At 38.0% G+C, this 20,941-nt stretch overlaps 2 protein-coding genes across 2 annotated transcripts in view; both read right to left on the reverse strand.

The window, feature by feature from the left end:
• Positions 1-14,419, reverse strand: part of LOC137175675 (leucine-rich repeat-containing G-protein coupled receptor 5A-like) — a 52,959-nt gene extending 38,540 nt beyond the window's left edge. The window contains exons 1-2 of the mRNA XM_067581490.1: positions 13,343-14,419; positions 1,206-1,277 (exon numbers count right to left, since the gene is read on the reverse strand). Coding sequence (XP_067437591.1) covers positions 1,206-1,277; positions 13,343-13,686 — 416 coding nt within the window. The 5' untranslated portion in view covers positions 13,687-14,419. The remainder of the gene's footprint in view (positions 1-1,205; positions 1,278-13,342) is intronic.
• Positions 1-20,941, reverse strand: part of LOC137175676 (tetraspanin-8-like) — a 77,675-nt gene that overhangs the window by 1,488 nt on the left and 55,246 nt on the right. The window lies entirely within an intron of this gene.

Consider the following 20,941-nt stretch of genomic DNA (forward strand, 5'->3'; position numbering starts at 1 on the left):
GGTTAGGGTGGTCATGGTTTCAAAACATGTTGGAAACAGGAAGTGAACAGCGATCTCTTGAGTTAAGGTTTAATGCTTTTGGATCCATCCACCAACATGTATTTGCATTGTCACTAGAACGTAAATATATGTCGTTTCAGGGCTCACGATGAAACGACCACGCTCATCAGGACAAACCAACAGTCCCAAACCCAAAGATATTCTGTTTACTATCACATCGGATAAAGAAAAGCAGCAAAGCTGGCAAGATTTATTGTGTCTCAGCACGACAACTTTCAAGGCACCAGCGTTCTTCCTCTGACATTTCTATCAGCGCGGCATCGGAGGAGCTGTCTGAGGTCGTCTCTACCCAGCTGCCTTTCTCCACTTTCTGAGGTTTTGGTCCCTCTCGAGGAGCTCGGTTGATGATGAAACTGTGTATTTTTACTAGCTGCTATCTTAACAAAGCAATCTGAATAAACAGTTTAGTACTTAAAGCAGCTGTAATCAATATTCTTTTATAACACCACAGTCTGAGCTGTCAGTGTGTGATGTGTCGGCCAGTAGTGATGAACCTATCAGCTCCTCTCGGCTTTACGGAGCTTTATAGTGAGTTTCAGCTCATTGTTTATCTGTCCGGCTGCAACTTTACTGTTCTGGTTCACTCTCAGCGTCTCTCATAGCGTCGTTTTCAGAGAAAAAGCTGTAAAAAGCCGCTGTACACTACCTGCTCAGCACCACACAGACACAGTTAGCTGTAGACTAGCTGGTGAACATAGTGGAGCATTTAGCAGCTAAAGAGCCAGATATTTCCCTCAGGAGTTGGTAGAGAGCAAAAACAGAGCTAAAAGAGAGTGAATATTAGACTTACATTCACCAGGTGGACAGAAACACGACTCCAAATGAATGATAATGTTGCTCCGTAACTGCTGGATGTGGAAATAATTTGCTAACAAGTTCAACATATCGACTTAAAAACTGATGATATGAGTTGTGTTCACTACTTGTTTCTGATGAAAACTAATGTTAATGCAGGTTTCAGTAAATAAATGTCGGTCGATGGCTTTGATTCACACGAAGGTTTCTGGAAAGGTATCGAGGTACTGATGTCACATCAACAATTTAACACATTAAACTTGTGTAAGATTCCTTACTGATGACACATCTGTGTGTGTGTGTGTGTGTGTGTGTGTGTGTGTGTGTGTGTGTGTGTGTGTGTGACTCACAGCTCCTCCAGGAAGTGCAGGTTGGACAGAGCTCCGCTGGATAACACAGTCAGATTATTCATACTGAGATCACTGCAGACAGAGAGAGAGAGAGAGAGAGAGAGAAGTGGTCCTTAATGTCTCTCTACCTTGAGACCTCAATCAATCAATCAATCAATCAATCAATCAATCAATTAATCAATCAATTAAACAAACTTTATTTGTAAAGCACCGATAGATGACTGACAGGCTGGAGCAGTCTACTATTTGAGACTAATGAAAATGAGAAATAAAGTAAATAAAAAAGCTTAAAATGTATTAAAACAAATGAAATAGATTAAAAAAAGACACAACAATAGAAATAGTTAAATAAAAACATTTAAATCAGAAGCTTATAAGAGAGAATAAAAACTAAAATCTGCATTTAAGACACATGTATATACTCAAACATGATTTCACTTCGTAAATAAAGTATATGAGAGTAAAAGTAATTTTTATTCATATAGCAGGTTTCAACACCAGGTTTATAAAGTGCAAATGAAAACGTACAATAACAAAAACATTTTAATAAATATTTCAATAAAGCAAAAAAAAACAAAACAGGACAAAGAAATGAAATAAAAACATCTTAACGGAAGAAACACTGAGATCTTTTATTTCAGTAAAAGTACCAAAACCACGATGAAAAATACTCCATTACAAGTAAAAGTACATGAATACTGGCAACAGATGGCAACATTTAGTGTTATATTTATCATATATATATATATATATGAACCTAAGCAGTATTTTATACTGTTCAGTGGTTTAATCTATAACAAACCATGTTTTAAACCGATCATTTTATATATAAAATATTGATCTGAAAAGTAGATGTGAAATAAATGTAGTGAAGTAAAAAGTAGCATAAAAAGGAAATACTCAAAGTATAAGTACCTCAACATTGTACATCATTACAGTTAGTGAGTAAATGTACTTTCAGCCACTGAGTAAACAGTCAATTATAAATATAAACTCTCTACTAATGACTCATTAATTATTAACGAGACAAAGTTCATAAAACGGCCAGAGAGAGTCTGGTATGTTCAGACACAGAGACCATTCAACACACACACACACACACACACACACTAAACATATGAAAACATAGTGTCCACTCACACACACACACACACACACACACACACACACACACACACACACACACATACGCTACTTCATGCCTCCTTCAAAGAGCCGCTGAAAGGAACGAGTCAACACACACCTGAGTGAGAAACAAGACAGGAGTGGAAGTTACTGGAAAGAGACAGAAAACAAGAACAGCAATGAATGAATGAATGAATGAATGAATGAATAAAACCAGACTTCCCTCCACTACTCTGATGTCGCTCCATGATCTCCACCGAGCTCTAACATCACCTCAAACATTCCTGCCTGCCTGGTTCAGACTCTAAACCGACCACTACGACCTTTTAAGATCCCAGACGTGAGGCGCATCACTGCCTTTATGAAGATGTTATTCCTCTGTGTAGATTCTGATCAGTTTGTTTTGTAATAAATTCTGTTAATAGACCAGTGATATCGTCACAGGAAAGACATTTAACACTGAAAGGATCCTGATAAACTACATTTCAAGGTTTGCATGAAAATTCATCATCAATCTGTCATATTTTGGAGGAAGTTTGGCCGCCACACGTGTTTAATTTGTTTCTCTCATTCTCTCATTTCAATCATAATTTGTCAAAACTAAACAGAGATGAAAGAATTAAGAGAGAATTTTACTCATTTTCTAATGAAACTTGTGTTTTATTCTCCACTGTTTTCCATCTTTCACAGCAGAACAAGACAAGCTAGCGAGGCTACTGAAATCTAGCCTGCTATGACCTCCGCAACGCAGGTCCGTCTGTCTTCAGTTGGAAAACCACCATATAGCAATGATTCACTTCATTTACATACTAATTAAACCACTCAGTGAGCCTGTGTGTCCTCCATGGGAACGTTTGCATTCGTTATGTTTCAAGGTTTTTCCTTTAATTTGTCTTGTACTGTGTGTCATGTGTGGAGGAAACTTGTTCTCTTGTTCCTGGAAAGTGAAGGAATAACGGTGTAACGTCAACACGGCGTTCACAAAAGCAAACCTAACATCACAGCGACGCTACATGAATCAACATGAGTCAACAATCTAATCTGATCTACCAGTAAGCCTCTAAAAATAGCAAAAAAAAAATCTTTCGTACAGTGTTGTATGTTTTTTGTGAGGTGTAATAAACGTCTTGGTCTCTAGAGGCCGCCGACGAGGCCGAACCGACGTCAGTTTGTACTTTAAAAAGAGTCAAAACAAGGTGACATCAGTGTTTCTGATTGGCTGAGAGGTTGCAGGTACAACATTTGTTATCAAAAATCAAAAAGAAAAAATCAAAACAACTTTATTTTCCACCTTTTGTTGACATTAGAAAGTAGCAGAGAGTGGAACTTTATCTTCAGCTTGCATGATAATTAACATCAATATCACATCATTCACATAATATGATACAAAAACAACAACACTGTGTTAGATGTAACTTCACATTAAGAAATAATTTAAAAGACCAATCTAAGAAGTTCCAGGTGCATAAGATTCAAAACATGTCCATTGATTACCTGTTTAACCGATGAATAAATTAATTAAATGAATGGATTTATATATTGTGTTTGTGTGTAGCCATGACATTCTTCCTTCTTTCTTTTCTTTCCTTATCTGAGCCCGTCTATTTCCTGCTCTCTCTGTGTGTCTGATAACTATCGGCAGGTAGCGTCTCTCCACTCAGGAGGGCTCAGGTCTGAATGGAGGCAGAGACAGTCTGTCTCTGTCTGAAACACACAAACACTGAGGGTGTGTCTGCAGGTTGAATATACCTGTTGTTAAGGAACTTTCTCAACACTCCATAAAGCCTGTTAATGTGTGTGTGTGTGTGTGTGTAGCTTTACAACATTGCCGACAGGTGGTCCAGACACACACACACACACACACACACACACACACACACACACACACACAGAGACGGTTTGTTTGGACTTATTTTAGCAGAATGTTCCTTTACTTTGACCAGACTAACAGTGTTACGGCTGATTGGCTTTTACTGCTTAACACACACACACACACACACACTCTGGTTTGTATTACTGTGTTTAAAAGCAGACTTCATTCATTAGCTAACACACACACACAAACACACACACTCAAATATATACACATATATTTATATATATGTGTGTGTGTGTGAGTGTGTGTTCAGACAGTGAGTTGTTCATTACCCAGACTGAGGGCTCTGTAATGTCCGCTACATGTGGACGCATATCTTTACATAAACATTTACCACAAAAAAAAAAAAATGTATTTACAGAAATTGCCTGTTTAAACAAGTCAAACACAGAGTTTGAGGGAGTTTGAAAAACAGTAAAGTTACTTTGATGGAGTCTTACTACCAAGTTAACAGACAGTAGAAAGGGTTTAAGTATTGATTCAGTCCCTTCAGGAGTTTGTGGAGTTTTTTTTTGTTTTTTTGTGATTATTGCGGCCAAAAATTCGTGATTTTGCAGCTGTTTTTTTTCAAAGATTACAATTACAATACAATGTACAATGTTTTATGTGCTCTTTTTGCAGTATAATTGCGGGAAGTGTGAAAAATTGCAAACAAAAGGAAATAATGTGATTTTAAAAAAGCTACTACCAACAAAGAGTCATATGTAATCACTTCCTTCTGCGTATCACAGAAACGACTATAAAACAACTATATTTCAGTGCTAATTTTTGAATTTATGTTCTAAACATGAGAACCTGCTAATAGCCCTGCTAACTGCTTGAATAGTTAGCTGCTGTTGAGTCACAGGCAGCATATACCCTAATGTTATTTCCACCTCTTACCCTGTTAGCTAAAGTTGAATCACAGATAGTTTAGCGTAGCTTTGTGTCCTTTTAGCTAATGTTGAATCATTGAATATTACATTAGCGTTGAGCCCTGTTAGCTAAAGTTGAATCACAGATAGTTTAGCATAGCTTTGTGTCCTTTTAGCTGATGTTGAATTGTTGAATATTATGTTAGCTTTGAGCCCTGTTAGCTTAAGTTGAATTACGGGCAGCTTAGCATAGCTTTGCACTCTGTGATGTTATGTTGGATTGCTCTGCTAACGTTAAGTTAGTTTCTGTTAGCCGGTCAGATGGCTTAACACAGTTTCGCGCCCAGTTAGCTGATGTTAAATCACAGGTAGCATAGCACAGCTAATTTGTATTTGCTTTTTTTTTTACCCTTTTAGCCCCCATAGATGCTACCCATTGAACAGTTTAGGAAAGCAGCTGTGAACTGCTCTTTATCGAAGGCGGAGAAGTTAATGAGCAGTGACATATACCAGACCAACCAGCTAGTCCTCATCTTTGAAGTCTTCTCTCTCATAAAACTGAAACATGATGTTAGAAAACACTTCTGACAAAAGCATAAATCTCACCTTTATAGTTTATCTCAAATAAAGGGTGACGTGCAGCCACTTTCTTAAGCTTTTCTATGGGAAGCATCTCCCACGCAGTGTATGAGACAATCCCAAACAGGTCTTGAGTCTGCGGTAGCTGACTTCAGACACATATACAAAACACTGATGATGAGGAGGAGAATGATGATGATGGTGGTGGCAATTGTTGTACTTACAATAAGGAAAATATCCAGCACTGATTACTGTGGTGGCAAAAACATATGACAGCATATGAGCTCATGTTGTATGAACAGTCATAGCAATCTTATATTTACGTGATGCTCAGATAATTCTGTCCTGACTTTCTCTGTTTTCTAACAAAAGCTTCTATTTTGAGAGGGCTGCGTTTAATCTGGTAAATCATCAACTGTGCTCATCAGGGTTTCTGTTTTTCAGTGTCATCATCACCTCTTCAGACTGTCTCACTTCTCCATGTACTTGGTAGATCCCTTCTTTGCATCTCTGCGTTGCCAATTTTTGAAGAATACAGTCCATGTTGTCTACGTTTGAAACATAACGAGCATATGAGCAGACGGTTAAGAAGTTTCTATGGATATTTTTAGCACAATATTAGTGTCATTGACATTAAAAAAAAGTCAAAATATTTCAAGAAAAATGTTGTAAAGTGAGAATTTGATGTTTACAAAAGTAGTTCTGAGAAAAAAGGTTTAATATGAGAAAAAAAGTTGAGAAGAAAAAAGTTTTGATGTTATGAGGGGAAAGTTTTTATTCAATGGAAAACTAATTTTTTTTTTTTGCTGTTGAATTTGTTCAATGATCACAAGACAACAAATTTATTTCAAGAGGCGTTTACATTGATTTTAAGCCATTACACCTCTTTATTATTTGACTTTTTCTGCATTAGTCAGAGTATCGACTGATCATCCAGAGCCTTTTATTCCGGGATCATGTGTGTCACAGTTTCAGTTAAAGATCCACAATAAGGAACCTTGTTATTGTACAAGTTCAAGTCCTTGAACTGTTTTTTTTTTTTTAATGTGGACTGAGGAGAAAAAGAGGCATGTAGGAAGAATACGAAGGACAGAGATGAAAGACCTGACGAATACATTAGCCATGTAGTGTGTTTTTTTTCCTCTTGGTAATGAGTTGGATGAAGCTTTGTGTGTGTGTGTGTTGTCTTTTTTCCGTCTCCTCGGGCTCAAACTGATGGATATCAGACGATTATTCAAATGGCCGGAGCCCGCAGAAAGACAAACTCTGAAGAAAGAAAGAAAAGAGAGCTGTGTAGTTTGGAGGCGTAGTGTGACAGCGAGGCCTCTCTCTGTTTTTGTCCTCTTTCACTCTTTCTTTCTGTCTTTCTTTCATTCTTTCGGGGGCGGGGGCCCCCTGGGGCAAACGAAAACGGGGGGTTTATTCCCTGATCCGTCCTGTCAGTCTGTGCTGTCTCCTTCCAAAGAAACAGATACTACAGGATAAACAACAGCTCTGTACAGATCTGTATGTGTTTCTATGTGAGGGAAGAAACAAACAGTCTCTAATTGCATCCTGATACTGTGAAGATCTTTTAGGAACTGATAAATGGCTGCAGCAGCAGATAGAGACGGTACAGGGGACCACAACTTTATTATGTTGATATCATTTAGGGCTGCAACTTATTATTTTCATTAATCTGTCAGTTATTTTCTCAATTAATCAGTCGATTGGTCCATAAAGTGTCAGAAAACGGTGCAAAATGTTGATGACTGTTTCCCAAAGTCCAAGGTCACGTCCTCAAATGTTTTGTTTTGTCCACAAGCCAAAGATATTCAGTTTACAATCAAAGAAGACTAAATAAATAAGAAAATATTCACTTTTTTTCTTAAAATTTTACTCAAAATTATTAATCAAAATAGTTGTAATATCATTATATCAAGAAAAGAATTGTTGAAAAAGAGAAAAAGATGTATGCAGCATAATAAAAGTGAGAAAAAAGGGAAATTAAATACAAAATTATTAAATAAATACAAAACAAATTAATAAATACAAAAAATTAATTAATTAATAAAAAAAAGATGTTATAGGAAAAAAGTAACAAGCTATGAGAGAAAGTTAAAATGTCATAAGAAAAAAGTTTCAATGTTATGATGAAAAAAAGTTGTAATATTTTGTGAAAAGTAACAAATTTACAAGAAAAAAGTAATAATTTGAAATGAAAGCTGTAATATTTGGTTTATGTCTTTGCATTGTATTAGTTTTCTAGCTCCATTTTTTTTTAAAAGTGTCTTCTTGTTTCTTGAAGAAGTGTTTTACAAATAAAACGGCTGGTTGGTGAACGTTCACACCTCGACTAACAGACATATTCTACAGCTCTACAACATCACTATTGTCCGCCTGACCTCTCTCATAACCCTCACAGGAAGACAGGTAGTCTATTTACCCGCCTGCGAGTGTGAGTGTGCTGAACCGTGGCGTCCGAAAGCACCGCTCGACGACAGCTGAGCTCAACTGAACCCTGACGAAGCCAAACAGTTTCTCACACTTAGACACCCGGCGGTCCAAACATCTAAACATCCTGGACAGGTAAATGGACTACCTGTCTTCCTCTGAGAGAGGTCGTGAGAAAGGTCAGGCGGACAATAACAGACAATAACTCTAATTGATACACTGAGGCTTCGGATCCGCGTTCAAATGGTCGGTTCAGCTGTTCACAAGCTTCAGGATGTCCAACATGGCTGCCAAAAGGGGCGGATTCCAAAAAATCCTTCATATGTACATTAGTTCATTCATCACAGCGAGGCTAAATGCATTCCTGTGCTCCTGCTGTCAGTCAGAGGTAGAATAGAGACTTACAGGCCCATTCAGGCTTCAGACAGCTCTGCTTAGGCATGCAGCTAGTGTCGACACACACACACACACACACACACACACACACACGCTGACAGATGGCAGTATTCAGAGTGACGGCGGTCAAATAGACAGACAGACAGAAGCAGATTGTAAACTGACTCTCCCTGATGTCTGTCTGTCTGTCTGAGAGCGGTCACGGTTTCATTTTTAGAGAAAGTAATTAAAAGTTTTCAGGACATTACAGAACAAATTAGGGAAGTCCTGATCCGTTCAGAGAGCTTACTGTGATTGATTGTTATCCGCTTTACTAAACAAACAATCAGTTCGGCTGGTAGGGGATCCCGTGGTAAAAGTTACAACAAAGTGATTCCACTGACCTGTACAAACATCTCTTGCTCTTTATTATTTGTCACTTGTGACTTTTGTCGCGATCATGTAGAAACTGTGACTCTGTTTTTCCAGTGATCTGATCGACTGTTGATCTTTAACTCTTCAGTAGAGCTGCAACGATTAGTCGATCAATCGATCCCTTAAAAAAAAAAAGCCAAAATTATCCGATTCCAGCTTCTTAAATGTGAATATTTTCTGTTTCTTTAGTCCTCTATGACAGTAAACTAAATATCTTTGGGTTGTGGACTGACCTTTTCACCATTTTCTGACATTTTATGGACCAAACAACTAATTGTTCAATTGAGAAAATAATCAGATTAATCAATAATGAAAGTAATCGTTAGTTGCAGCCCTACTGTTCAGCATGAGTTACCACTGTGGTTTAAAAGTGAGCCAGTTTCATGATACTGGAAAACCTGAGTTAAGCCCAAAGATAGCTGGCTAACCCACTAGTCTCGCTTCACGGTACAGGCCCCTGAACACCAACACCTGGCAAATACCACCTGGTCACATGATTATCTCTTGAGTTAACGAGTTGACAAGGACCACCTGAACACAACATTAAAAACTGAGCAGTAGACACTGGTGGGAAATCGCTACCAGTTCTCCCAAAACCAGTCTGAGGATTTAAACACACAGAAACTCCTTGATGTTTTGTTGGATTCGATTCCCAATTGGAGCTTTAATAAAGACACAAAGAACCTTTGATCGACTGTCGGTGTGTGTGTGTGTGTGTGTGTGTGTGTGTGTGTGTGTGTCCATCTGCCTGTCTTAGACAAACTGTAAGGAAAGTGCTTTCATTGAGAAACACACACGCACACACACACACACACAGACACACACACACACACACACACACACAGTTTTTCTGAATAGAAGAAGGTTTTCTTTAATGAGAGTGAAACTTAAATCCTGGACATTGTGCTGCTTTTAGACCACAGCCAAGACAGGCAGGTTTTCCCTCCACACACACACACACACACACACACACACACACACACACACACACACACACACACACTACAGTGACGTAATGGTTTTGCCAGAGCTGAAACATGTCTTGTATTGAGGCAGGTCACCTGCTGTGAAGTGAAATGGATTTTAACTCATTTCAGCGTCTCACTTTAGCAGAGGTTTACACAGTGTTCTACTCAAATAGAAACACTGAAACTTCAATGATACTGTTGTTAAAGGACCATATCAGCGTTTTTTCATGTTGCTGTACAAATACAAATCACTTACTTTACATTTCTGGTGGTGATTTTTCCACAGCATATTATCAGTTTATAGACTATTCAGCAGCCCAATCTGTTGAGGGCTGTAGCTCACAGAAATCTAATAATATAAACACAGATGATGAAAATATAATCGATCATTTTTAGGGATGTATCAATCCAACTTTTGCTCTCACAATATTGATTCCTTATACCTTTGGAAATTGTTTGGATCATTTTTATGAAGGGTTGTGTGAGGGTAAGGATTACTTACTGCTGCTGAAACTGAATAAAAGTAACTTATAAGAGAAACCATGAATTTTTAATGAGATTCACAAAAAAAACTGTATTTAATGTGAAAATGTAATCTGGCCGAGACCTGAATCGCTTCACATACAAAGCGAACTTCCTCAAGAAATCTCCTCAAGGATCCTTGGACACTTCTTCAGAGCACCTGAAGCTCCTCAAGAAATAACTTCCTCAAAAACCAAGAACACGTCAAGCTCCTGCAACCCAAGCCATTGTGTCTGTGACCTCTTAAAAAAACCCTAAAACCTTCACAGTGACAAAGGTCACACAAATACACATGCTCCTGAAACCTCCTAAATGGTCCATAGACCATTTTAAAAGCTCCTGGTTACTCTTCACGTACCAAGTGAACCTCCTCGAGAACACCTGAAATCTCATTAAGTTCCCCAAACTCATTGAAGTACTCCTGGGACGAAATCCACGAAACCTTCACAATGACACTGAAATCCTCAAGAGCTCATGTAACACCTGGGACCTTTTCAATAACCTCTGGAACCTCAAATCTTCAGGAATCACTTAAAGTATCTAGAACCCCTGAAATCTCTTTAAGGACATCCTAAACCTCTTCCAGAACCCCTGGAACATCCTGGGACATCTTCAATTACCTATGTAATTTTTCAAAAGCTCTGGGAAAAGAAACCTTAAGAACCACAAGAACCTCCTCAAGCTCCAGAAAACCACCCGAGTACCTGTGAGACCTTGTCAATAATGCTCCTGTCGATCTTCTGAAATCTTTTCAGTAACATTTGAAAACTTTGACGAATCAAGCGCAGTTCTAGTGCAACCTCTGTGAACATCTTCAACATCCTCAAGGATCTGTGAACCCTCTTCCAAGTACCTTGTATCCTCAGGAAAAACATCCGTAAAACCACTAGAAGCTCCTCAGGATCTATTAGAACCTCCTCAAGCTTCTGAAACCACATTTAGATCCCTTATATCCATTAACCTCCTCAGAAACCCACTAGAACTCCAAAGAATACTTTCTGGCAGATTTTTGGGACCTCTTTAATAGAAGCTTGTGAAACTTCCTCAAGAACCCCAGGCGCATTTTCAATACAACCACTGCAACTTCTTCAAACTCACTCCCCAATTATGCCTGCCTCAAGAACCACTGGAACTTCTAGAAAGCTCCTAGTCTTCAAGTACCAAAGAGACTCCTTGTGAACATCTGGACCCTACTCAAGGATCTGTGGAACATTTTTAAAAAATCCCTCCCAAAAAAACCTGAAACTTATGGAGCCTCGGAGTACCTCTATGTACCTCCTTAAAAACCCTTGAAACTCTTACAATGCCTCTTAAGCCTCGTCAAGAACCCTGGAACCAACTCAATAACCTGAAGAACTTTTCAAAAATTCCACGAAAGGAACCTTGTAACCTCCTCATGAACAACTAGAACCTCTTCAAGCTCCTCAAAAAAACAAACAAACAAAAAAAAAACATAATGAGACTTCCTCATGAACCTCTGGTACTGCAAAGACAACTTCATCAAGAACCACCAGAAGCTCCTATAGAGCTATTGGAACCTCCTCAAGTTACTGAAACCACCTTTAGAAACCCTGTACTCATTTACTTCCTCAGGAACCACTAGAACATCCTAGAATACCTCCTGAAACATCCTACATTCAAAAACCCAAGGAGGCTTCTGAAACCTCCACAAGAACTAACAACTGAAACTTCTAGAAAGCTCCTAGTCTCAAGTGCCAAAGAACCCCCTTGTGAACATCTGGAACCTACTCAAGGATCTGTGGAACATTTTTAAGAACCAATAAAACCTCTTTAAGGACCACTGAACCTTTTCAGAAACCCTAAAATTTGACACTTGTGGAAACACTCTAATTATGCCTGCCTCAAGAACCACTGGAACTTCTAGAAAACTCCTAGTCTTCACGTGCTGAGGAACCTCCTTGTGAATGTCTGGAACCTACTCAAGGATCTGTGGAACATTTTTAAGAACCAATAAAATTCCTACAAATCTTCTCAAAAACCCTAAAGCCTCTCTGAAGCTCATGGAAACTCCCCAATTACGCCTGAACCCGCCTCAAGAACCACTGGAACCTCATTAAAGGTGCAATATGTGAAAACTGTTGAATTCATACTCAACACTCCAGACCAACTGGGGGCAGCATATCACCAGAAAGTTGAGGTGTCTGTTATGTTATGCTACGTTAGTGCCAAATCAAAAGTGCATTATCAGTGCTCTGTTAGCTAGCAAACTAAGTAACTAGGAATTGATTAAGCATGATAGCATTATCAATTCAGTGCTAACATTGAGCTAACGCTTGCTTGAATAAATCTAACCTAGAAGAAGAAGTGCTATTTCTTCTTCTTCTCATGTTGGGCTGAGGGCAGACTGGACGCTACAGTGACTCATTATCGCCTCTTGAGGTAAAAGTGGTATTACAAGACAGGACGGGCTGGGGCTAGCCGGTTAGCATGCTAACTTCAGACATCTCTGAAACACAATACAGAGACGTCTCTGACACAACAACAAAACTGTTATTTCTTCACATTCTGTTGATAATTTTAGTTGATTTTTGAATGTTTTAAACTGAAATTACATACATAATTCTTACATATTGCACCTTTAAGGACCTCAAAAGAAACTGTGGAGCTCTTAGAGAACCCTTAGAACATCTCAGAACCTCTCTCTTTACTTTCACTGGTTGTCTGTAAATGTAGCAGTGAGTGTGAACTAATCTCATTTAGACCACCTTAACTACCATGTGATCAACAGTACATGACGTACGCGTGAGCGAGAGAAGTAAACAGAGGCGGTGTGGGACAGGTGCTCCGTTTCTCACGGCCGCATAACATCCACGCACGAACACGCACGCACGCCCACACACACACTAACTGGGTCGCTGTTCATTTATCACGCGCAGATTAAGAGCAACAGGTTAGTAATAAATAAATAAATAAATAAAAGAGAAACATAAACCATCGGTGTTGACTTACAGGTATGATGTGAAGACGCTCAGGTTGCTCGGTATCTCCCGGAGCCCCTGATCCGAGCAGTCCACCCGGTGCAGCAGCCCGTCCACCTCGCACCGACAGCGGCCAGGGCACCCGGTACGCCCCGCTCCTCTGTCTCCGTCCCCGGAGGTCTCCACCCTGGCCGCAGCGGAGCTGTTCATCCCGGCTGCTGCCCTCTCCACCGCGGGCACGGCGGAGCTCTTCACCCCGGTCACGGAGCTCTCCTTCACGGCCACGGAGTTTTGCATCTCCGCCCCTGCCACTGAGCTTCTTAACCCGACCGAGAGGACTGCAAAAGCGGCCAACAAAGTCACAAATCCCGGCATGTCCTCCGCTGATATACCTAACTGAGAAATAATAAAAACACCAAACACAAAGTTGCAGCTTTTGATGCCGGACTGGTTTAGATGAACTTCCCCTGAAGTAGAGTCAAAGTGGAATAAAATACTATTAAAAAAGTAAAAATAAAAACATCCAGGTTGTTGGAATCTGCAGTTTGGTCGCTTTCCAGGCTGCACGCGTGGAGCTGCAGAGCCGGAGTGTGTGTGAAAGTGTGTGTGTGTGTGTATGTGTGAGTCCCTCCACTCACTACTACAACCGTGTGTAAACCCCGTTTTATATCCTCTGTCACTGTCTGACTGTCTGACTCTGTCTGTGTGGGAATAACTAGACTAACAGCACATAAACAGCACAAAACTGCAAAAATAAACAAGTGAAATACTGAACGAATCAATAATAGCACAAGTAAATAAACACGAAATTAATGCATAAGATGATCAGTTAAATTACAAAAGAGTACATTTTATTTTTGCAAATGTGAAACACATTTAATCACGTTTATTTATCATTTCAATTCACGTATATTTCAGATTTCCTAAATTTTTTGTTGTGATCTTATGTTGCGCAAAAGATTTCTTGATTCTGTTTAGAATTAATGAATAAATACAGTTTAACTCACTAACATGATGTTTGGACGTGTGACTTTCACATATTTCACATGTTAAAATAAGACTTTCTATATGTAATCACGTGATAAATTCACAGACACGTATGATTTAGACTACATGAATTTCTCATGCGCCTCAAACTTTACTTTTCAAAACACATCTTAAATGTTTTTTAAGTGTAGGCTGTAGATTTATCTGTTAGTGTTTTATGACGTTTTAATCTGTTTTATTGTAAAGCACTTTGTAACTGTGTTTTGAAAAATGCTATATTATACTATTATTACTAATAAACATATAAATGACTGTTCACATAACGCTGATTAAGCCTTTCACCGCCAGATAAATCTCTTTGTATTTCACAGTATATGGAGTTTTTAATCTGGCGTCTGGTTTGACATTCCCGCGCTGGCTGGATGAATGCATACTGAGCACACTCTATGGGGTGAACGTGCGCACTAAAGACTTTTGCAGGCTAAGCGGCTAACTTCCGGTTAGCTCTCTGCAAACTTGAATGGGGATAAATTAATTGAATCTTCTAGCCTTTCCAAATGTTATCAAACCAAATGGATCAAATTCTGATAATGAAATAAGTCATTTCGTTGTGTGATGCTTAAGACAATTGATCCACCGTTTTACAGCCGTAACAGCAGCGAAGGAGTCTATGACTTAAGCACATGTCAACAGTGTTTATGTAATTACTGTCACTGCCAGAAGGGGGAGACAAAAGTGCTGCACTTCAGCTTTACAGTTGCTTTAAGTAGTTCTGACCACTAGGGGGCAGAAAAACAAGAGGCCACATCACCAGCTTTAAAGTCGGTACTGCAGGTAAATAGCAGCAGACATGATTATCCCGTTGGCGGGCTGTTAGTGTCTCCTTGTCTCCTTTAGCTCTGTTTTTGCTCTCTACCAACTCCTGAGGGAAATATCTGGCTCTTTAGCTGCTAAATGCTCCACTATGTTCACCAGCTAGTCTACAGCTAACTGAGTCTGTTTGGTGCTGAGCAGGTAGTGTACAGTGGCTTTTTACAGCTTTTCCTCTGAAAACACCTGCCGAAAACACTGAGACTCAAACTTTTACTTAAAGGTGGAGTGCGGGACTTTTACACATAAAGAACGTCTCTTATATTCAAGCTCCTACCAAACGAGTTCACACAATGTGGGTTAAGCCTTTCACCACCAGAGTTTTTAATCTGGTGTTTTATGGCGACTCTCCTGCATTGTCACACCGGTAGTGATGCGTTTTATGTCGACCAGCAATGATTAGTTTATGACTGTCGACTGTCCTCGGTGTGCACCAACTGTGTCGTGTCACCAGGGGGTGCCAGCAGGGGGAGACAAATGTTCCACACTGCAGGTTTAAAGTCGCTATAATCGATATTTTTTAAATTAACTAAGTGACGTCAGTGTGTAATGTGTTGCTCGTAGTGATGAACCTATCAGTGACTCTGCAGCTCCTCTCGGCTTTACGGAGCTTTATAGTGAATTTCAGCTCATTGTTTATCTGTCCGGCTGCAACTTTACTGTTCTGGTTCACTCTCAGCGCTCTCATAGTGTCGTTTTCAGAAAAAAAGCTCTAAAAACCAGCTGTACACTACCTGCTCAGCACCAAACGGCAAACAGACACAGTTAGTTATTGTAAATGTAATACAAGTTTAATGTTTTCAATAGAGGTATTAAATCATGGCTAAAAGAGAAGTTCTCACACCTAAAACTCCTGTATAGACACACCTGTACTTTTGTGCATGTGTTTGTTGATGTATTTTTATCCTCCTCTCTTATCCTTTTTTTTTTCTTTTTTCTATTTTAACTTTTTTTTTTAAAAAAAAAGCCTCCTGTGGACAGGTGTTGCAAATTAGCATTTCGTTACAAACACTAAATACAGCGCATCTGGTTTTTGTGCATAATTGTATGTTGCAGTTCCAATGCTATTGTGACATCCATGGCAAATAAAATAAACTTAACTTAACTTAGACTAGCTGGTGAACATACTGGAGCGTTTAGCAGCTACAGAGCCACATATTTCCCTCCGGAGCTCTTAGAGAGTAAAAACAGAGTTAAAAGAGAGTGAATATTGGACTTACATTCACCAGGTGGACAGAAACATGACTCCAAATGAATGATAATGTTGCTCCGTAACTGCTGGATGTGGAAACAAGCAAATAATCTTGTGACTACATCCTGCTATAAATGTTCCTTTGTGATCATCCACTTTTATGTTTGTTCAGTAAATTAATTATTAAGCATTAACTAATCACATAAAGTTGTAGTGACTTGATCTTTTGTTAATGTTTAGAAACAATTTGTCGTTACACGGTGACCTTACAAGATATTCTGAATCACTCCGTACACACACGCAGTCTTTCTGTAGTTGTGAGGACCCTCGCTGAAACGATGCGTTCACCGACAAGCTAACACCACATGCTAACCTTGACCTTAAAATGAAGTCGTAATCTTCAAACAGTTCTTCATACGAGGCTGTGTTTAATGATCAGCTCTCTATATTCTACGGTGGTAGATATGAAGATGCTTATCACTCACACACACAACAAAAGTAATGATGCAACAGTTGACAGTATGAAGCAATCTGTTTAAGATGAAGTGATGTGTCTTTGTCTTTCAGTAGAAGTCCGTTTTTTTATTATTTGATTTAATGTAATGACACAAAAAACATTAAAACTGATCCTACATAAATACAGTTTTTGTTTTGATAAAAATACAATAAAATCAAATAAGAAAGAAAGACAGAACATGTACTAAGGAACATCTGGAACATCTCTTTAAAAACCTCCTGAAACCTTTCAAGGATGCCTGGAAGCTCTTTAAGGACCCTCCATGAAAACCCCTTAAATCTCCAAACTAAACCTGATACTGAACACTGGAAGAAGTAAAAGTACCAATACAGCAAAATAAAAATACTCTATTACAAGTAAAACTACAGTAAAAGTACATAAGTATTATGAGCTTGATGTAGTTAAAGTATTGCAGTAAAAGTACATAAGTATTATGAGCTTGATGTAGTTAAAGTATTGCAGTAAAAGTAGTGGTTTGGTCCCTCTGACTGATATATTATTATATATGACATCATTAGATTATTAATAGTGAAGCATCAGTGTTAGAGCAGCATGTTACTGTTGTAGCTGCTGGAGGTGGAGCTAGTTTACACTACTTTATATACAGTTAGCTAGTTTAGTCCAGTGGTTCCCAACCTAGGGGTCGGGCCCCTCCAAAGGGTCAGCAGATAAATCTGAGGGGTGGTGAGATGATTAATGGGAGAGGAAAGAAGAAAAAACAAAGTTCTGATACACAAATCTGTTTTCAGTTTTTGGACTTTTTCTCTAATCTTTGATTTTTGCTGAAATATTGGATCATTTGAACATTTATTGAAATGAAAGCATGTGAGAAGTTTAGAGGGAAAAATCACTATTTGGTGGAGCTGTTAACGACTCATAGACATGTGAAATGTGACCCCGACTACACACTGCTTTTTGTAAGACGTCAAAAGACAAAAAGGTTGGAAACCACTGGTTTCATCCTTAACAATGTGTTGTATTTTAAAAGCTTGTTATATTATCCATTGTGTCAAATCTTCATGTGAAAAGTAACTAAAGCTGTCAAATAAATGTAGTGGAGTAGAAAGTACAATATTTCCCTCTGAAATGTAGAAAGAAGCATCACATGGAAATATTCAAGTAAAGTACAAGTACCTCAAAACTGTACTTCAGTACAGTAGTTGAGTAGTACTTCCCACCACTGCCTGATACTGAGCAGATTATCCAATAAGTGAAATAAGGTAAAATAAAGTGAACTCCTGGAAACGCTGCTTAAAGAAATTATAGAATAAAGTAAAATAAAACTATCCTTCAGCAACACTTTTACATGTAAAATTCATAAAATGTTTCACAGTTGAGAAATAAAGGACAGAACACATGACGTCATACTAATGTTGGATCATTGTTCAATAGATTTAGTGTCACTGATGTTTCTGATGTTTCTGATGTTTCATTTCCATTCAGACTCTGACCTCTAGTGGCTGATCAGCTGAACTGCAGCCAGAGACAGAAAACACTGAGGGGCTTCCTGGTAAAACTACATTCATTCACTGTGTGTTTTGATTCATTACAAAATACAGTTTTATGCACCTTTAAAGGCAAAACATAAACTGAAATTACAGCTGTTAGGTGATGCCTGAATTATAAGGCGTCCTGAGTTAAAATCTTTTTAAGTCGATCTTGTTCTTACATGGCACATATTTCTTTGCAATATATATTTTTTATTATTATTTTCCATTTCATCAAACTGTAGATATTATAAGCAGTGAAGTTCATACATTTCATCATCGCCCCCTCCCCCAGGCCACAAACAAACCAACAAAACAAAACAAGGAAAGGAAGAAAATAACACATTTGATCAGGATTAGAAGTCGGAGCAACGCATCAAAATACATTTCTTTTGCACAATAGGTAATGTTAATAAGTGTTCTTATTTTTAATTGATCTGATTTGGCCTGGAATTTAATACAAATAAACAAGAATTGAATTGAATTTCAGTAACTTGCATTTGTTTTGTCTTGTCTTCTGTCTTGTTATGAGGAGATCCAACAAAAAAAAAACAACGTTTCTGCGGTTCATATTCCTCAATTAAAACTTTACACATTTAATAGGCTGATCTCAGTATTTAACGACTCACCAAATTCTAATTTGACAACTTTGAGGCCAATAAAAAGAAAAGAAATAAAGGATTAAAGTATCTCCACACCAACATTTTACTCTTGTAAATGAGATTTAACAAATAAAACCAAATATTTAAAAACACATAAGAGTCTTTTTTGTTGCATTTGGGGAAATATGATCTAAAAATCATGACCCTGTGTTTTGGTTACGCTGCGTCTGACGTTATTAGCGCAACTCAGGGTCATGACCTCTGACCTCCTGTCTCCTGTTTTCTATCCAATAAAACAAACAAACAAAAAATAATCCTCTGAGGACTTATTCTGAAGAAATATGCATAATATTTGTCCAAAATATGAGGGACTTACAGCTCTTTATGTTTGTATTTTCTGCGAAGTTTGTGTTCCGCTTTATTTAAATCACAACAAATGTTGAATCAAAGACGTAAAAAGCAGGAAAAATAAATTAAAGTTAACCGACGTTTTTAGCCAGTTTTGTATATTTAATAAAAGTTGCATCCCAGAGTGAGTTATGATGAGTTTCTGAGCCTGTTTCCAGTCTGTTTGATGTGCCAACAGCAGAAACCCCCAGCAGCTCTGAGGCTGACAGGCAGCAGACTGTCATCATGTGATGCAGCAGAGAGCAGCGAACAGCGCAGAGCTCTCACTCTGCTGCAGGTTCGGAGGACCACTTCCGATTACAAGACTTTTATTTTTTCATTGTGTTTTTTGGCGGATTTACATGTTGTTGTTTTTTTGGTTGTATTTCTCATTTTAATCAGAACTCTGAGGTGCTGTTTTTGGTTAAACCTCCTTTTTTTTGTTTACATTGGAGATGAAGAGAGGCTGTTGAAATCCTCTCCAAACCTTCAGCAGAAGTATAATAACTGTATTTATTTATAACTGTGTAATAACTGCTAACAGCACATCTTACCCACCAACCAAGCTTTTTATATTTAATTTTCTTTGTCTCCTCACTTCATGCATGACTATATTTGTTTCATAACATTTTATAGTGACTATTTATGTTCGTTATATAGTGTTAAGTACCTTTATTTAATTTTTTCATGCTTAATTTGTATATATGACATGTTCATAATGTAAACAGTGTCCTGTTCTTGTACTTCTGCTGCTATGACACTTCAATTTCTCTTTGTGGGATCAATAAAGTTGTTCTAATCTTATCTCAGATCTGCTCTCAACACATATAAAACACAATTATACGAAATATTACAAGAAGCCATAAGTGGAAACCTGTGATGTAGGTTAGATTTTATCTCCAAGCAGAATTATTCTTCTGTCAAACAGATTTTAATTGCATCACTAATTTGAACGTATGCTAACTTATGCTTACTGCAGCCTGATATGAACTGCACAGCAAAAATATAAAAGAAATAAATATCAGATCAGACTCGTCATCAGCAGATACTCAATATTAAAGAATAATGATTAGAAAATTCAATAAGTGACTTCAAACAGAGGTTCTCACTATCGATACTGATGTTTTAGACTGTTAACTGGATATATTTTGCTTTGAGACTATTCAGATAAAACAAGCTATTTATTTATGAAATTTTGTATAGAAGCACATTGCATTCACCATTTAAAAAAAAATCGGAGGCCTTATCTCATAATTACGACTTACTATCTCATAATTATGAGATAGTATCTCTATCATAATTATGAGATAGTAAGTCGTAATTATGAGATAAGGCCTCCGATTTTTTGACTAAAATTTTCTGAATACAATTACTAAAATGTGATGAATTAATGAGAAAAGAATGACAGATTAATATATAGTGAATATAATTTCATAATTTTATGATATCATTGTTATAAACATTATTTTGACTTGATTACATGTTTCAAATAGAAAATGAAGCATCACGTCTGTTTGGGGACCTGCTCTTTGTACCATCTGTGCTTCCAACAACAGAGTGACACCTCCTCCTGAGCATAGAGGATCTT

This window comes from Thunnus thynnus, chromosome 23 (genome assembly GCF_963924715.1).
Source record: "Thunnus thynnus chromosome 23, fThuThy2.1, whole genome shotgun sequence".
NCBI classification, from domain to species: domain Eukaryota; kingdom Metazoa; phylum Chordata; class Actinopteri; order Scombriformes; family Scombridae; genus Thunnus; species Thunnus thynnus.